Source organism: Populus euphratica, unplaced genomic scaffold (assembly GCF_000495115.2).
Source record: "Populus euphratica unplaced genomic scaffold, PopEup_1.0 scaffold258.1, whole genome shotgun sequence".
Taxonomy (NCBI): domain Eukaryota; kingdom Viridiplantae; phylum Streptophyta; class Magnoliopsida; order Malpighiales; family Salicaceae; genus Populus; species Populus euphratica.
The window spans coordinates 111,926-115,345 of NW_011500138.1; the positions used below are offsets into that span (position 1 = coordinate 111,926).

The following is a 3,420-nucleotide window of genomic DNA, read 5'->3' on the forward strand; positions in this document are numbered from 1 at the left end:
GAGTATCAAATATCCCAATTCAGTAACAGGCAATGCTCCTTTGCTGTACCGATCTTGAAGAAGTATTCAAGAGTTCCAACAAATCTAACCTAGACTCGGTGGTATCAAGGTCATAATTATTGCCATATGTTCCTTGATCTGAATATGACACCAAACAAAATGACAAGCTGTGTATCAGAAGATAACACCAATGCCAGAACACAGTTCAACATGCCAAGATCCGAAGTCATTGAGAATAAAAGTACATACAAGACACTCGACCGCTATAATTCAGCTAGGTTTCTCAAATACCCACATCCACCACACAATCTGGAGAGACACCTAACGAAATACCTGAGGATGTATTGAAAATATATATTGATGCATCTAGTGTGCCAAATCCCAATTTCAAATGTAGCTATTATTCGATACTCATGTAACAACTCTATAGAGTTACTGCCTAGGAGTGTCAAAATTCAAGCTACCATAACAGAGCAGTTCAATATAAAGTTACTCAGCCTGTTTCTGCCACACTCAAGAGGCCTCCATTGCAATTCTTCAGCTTCAGAATCAGGTCTGCAGGTGTATATAGCCATGCCATCCCCGGAATAAGAAACTGTGGATGTAGATGCACCTATTACAAGCAGTTCATTGCCCAGAGACTTGAAGGCTACACCCCATCCTTTGTTAGAATCTGCTCTTACCGGCACTGCTCCTAATTTCTTCCATGTTCTGCTCTTTTTCAAGTATACCTTCAACTGGTTTGATGAAGGCTCAAGGGAGTAAAGCTCATTGTTCACAACAGCAATGAGGGGTGGAGATTGGAAAGTAGCAATTGGTGTATTCTCCAACATGTCTGGGATCAGGTCCCATGCCCTTTTATCCTCATCATAGGCTTCAGCACAAGTCAGAACATTTCCCTCCTCGTTCCGTCCTCCAATCACATAAAATTTGTTATCCATGAAACAGCCAGAGCAAAGCTTTCTTCTTTGCCGCATCCTTGGAAGGTCTTCCCATGATTTAGTATCTGGATTATATTTCTCTGCAGAATTTAGAACATCAGCACCAGTGCCGGTCACTCCACCAGCTACAAAAGCAAAGGCACCACAGGATGCAGACGCAAACAAACACCTAGGATTGATCATGGAAGGACCCTTATTCCAGCTGTTTGTTTCCAATTCATATCTCCAAACAACAACCCCCTCTATCTCCCTGCCTGAAATAATCAGATGGGTCCCTGCACAAAGGGATTCCTTATCTCCAAAAGAGAAACAACAGTCTGCTGGTAGATCTGGAAGTTTCCTGCGAGAACAGAATTGTCTATCAAATGCCCACCAACTTTTGTCCCCCGTCGCAAAAATAAAAACAGATGATTCTCTAACACCAATTTCCCTCCTAATCTTAAAGAGCTCACCACTCTTTACAAGTGAGAGTATCCGCTTGTTCACGTTTGGAAACTTCCAGTACTCTGATCTTGGAACTCTTGCCAAAATCAGATTCTCTAGCTCATCGCTGAGTTGGGGGGCATAGAAGTAATCTGCATCCTGAGGTTTTACATTTGACGAATCACCAACTCTACCATTGCTGCAAGAGAAATTATAACACCCCGATCCTCTACTAATTTCACAAACAGCAATCTTTTTCATCGGGGGGCTATTAGAAGTAATCCAAGAGCTATTGCCAGAGTCCTCTGCCAGCATCCTTTTCTTACTAAGATCAGGATCATTTCTGCTCACATCCCCTCTTCCATCTTCACTCCCCAAATCTTTTCCTTTGGACATGGATCAAAGACCTTTTCAAAGCCTGAAATTCTCTGTCATCGAAAGAACAGAACAAATAAAAAATGCCAGATTATCATCAACAATCAAAATACCAATATGCAGAATTCATAATATTTGAAAAACATAAAGCAAACAATTTTGTTTTCAACAGCTAAACAGATGAGTGAATATGGATACACCTCGCTAAAAAAACTAATCCCCTGAGAGTTTTCATACTATAGGAAATGATTAGATATACGTTAAAGATCTAGAAGCAGCAGTTTCTACCCAGATGATAAATTAAACCAATTAACCATTTCGGAGACACGAAACAAATCAAAACTAACAAAAAGAAAATCTCCCGACCCAAGAGATTAAAGAGGATATGAACCCAGAAACATGGCTTGGATTTAGATTCCAAAAATGGGTTAACGAGAATACCAACTACATAGACAAAGCAAACCCAGATGAAAACTTAACAGCTCTATGCCATGAATCAAACTTGATCAAGATTCCATCAATGAATTAATAAGAACATGATTCAAATTCAAGCAAGAAACAGTGTACATATCCACCAACCTCAAACGATATATTGAAGTTCAAAATCAAAGAACACTTCTGTATCACCAGTTGATCAAAACAACAGAATGAATCAACCCCAACAACAACAAAAAAACAATTTAACAAGATGAGAGCTTTAACCAAATTAGCCAAAAGGAAGGAGAAAGTACAGTGACATGGATTAGATTGGTAAGTAATCCAAAAGTCAAAAGAACACAAAATGGATACACACCCAACAAAGCAAGGCCAAAAAAGTACCAAGAAATGTTCTTCAGACAAAACATATATACACACAAACAGAGAGAGGGAGGCGTACCAGTTAAGGTAATTCCTAGTCAAGTCAAGTCAAAGGAAGTGAAGTAAATGAAGGGACGGTTACAAAAAGAGATAGAGAAAAGAAATCATCAAAGAAACGAGGGTTTTAAGGGTTAGAATGAAGAGAAAAGAGATGAGAGAAAATATTTAAAAATCAATAAGGAAAGAGAGAGGAAGAGCAGAAGCACGAGATAGAGAGAGGTTTATAATAAGTGTATGGATGATGGCGAGAGAGTTCAATTTGGAGACAACACATTTGTTAGAGAGGATTTCTTTTCTCTTTTTCTGAAAAAAAAAATTTGCTTAATTAATTTAGCTCGAGTTATTGTTTGTGGGATTATAATACAATTAATTTAATTATTCATTTTCAGTTGTTGGTGTTCTTCTTGGCTGTTACTAGCATCATCACCTCCAGCAACACAACAAAGCATTAACTATCTATCCTTTTCTTTTTCTTTTTCCTTTTCTTTTTGTATGGTAATTTATAATTTCCTCTTCAAGAATAGAGGATTCATTATGCAATATTGTGTTTTTTTTATTTGATATGATATATTCAAAGTAATTTATTTCTCCAATCGATTAATTTTTTTAAATTCATTTAAGAATTTGTTTTCCAGCTATCGATAATTTCTTTTTTGATACCTCTAAACTATGTTATATTTGAATTCAATTCATTTTTTAGTCTTATTTTTTTAAGGTTTCATCCAACTGTTACACATAAAAGTCACGAAACTATTTTTTTTTAAAAAATCATTTTTACATTTTAATTATGTTTTTCTTTTATTAATTTTTTTTTTTGCTATTT

At 36.6% G+C, this 3,420-nt stretch overlaps 1 protein-coding gene across 2 annotated transcripts; it reads right to left on the reverse strand.

Moving 5' to 3' along the window:
- LOC105110548 (Galactose oxidase/kelch repeat superfamily protein) lies at positions 1-2,906 on the reverse strand. Of its 2 annotated transcripts, none has more exons than XM_011005624.1 (2): positions 2,617-2,906; positions 1-1,792 (listed from the first exon to the last, which is right to left on the reverse strand). In XM_011005624.1, exon 2 carries the CDS (start codon positions 1,758-1,760, stop codon positions 456-458), a length of 1,305 nt encoding a protein of 434 aa, XP_011003926.1. In that variant the 5' UTR covers positions 1,761-1,792; positions 2,617-2,906; the 3' UTR covers positions 1-455. The 2 variants fall into 2 exon arrangements, with proteins under 2 accessions (XP_011003926.1, XP_011003927.1); XM_011005625.1 differs by lacking the exon at positions 2,617-2,906 and adding an exon at positions 2,319-2,593.
- Positions 2,907-3,420: the final 514 nt, after the last annotated feature.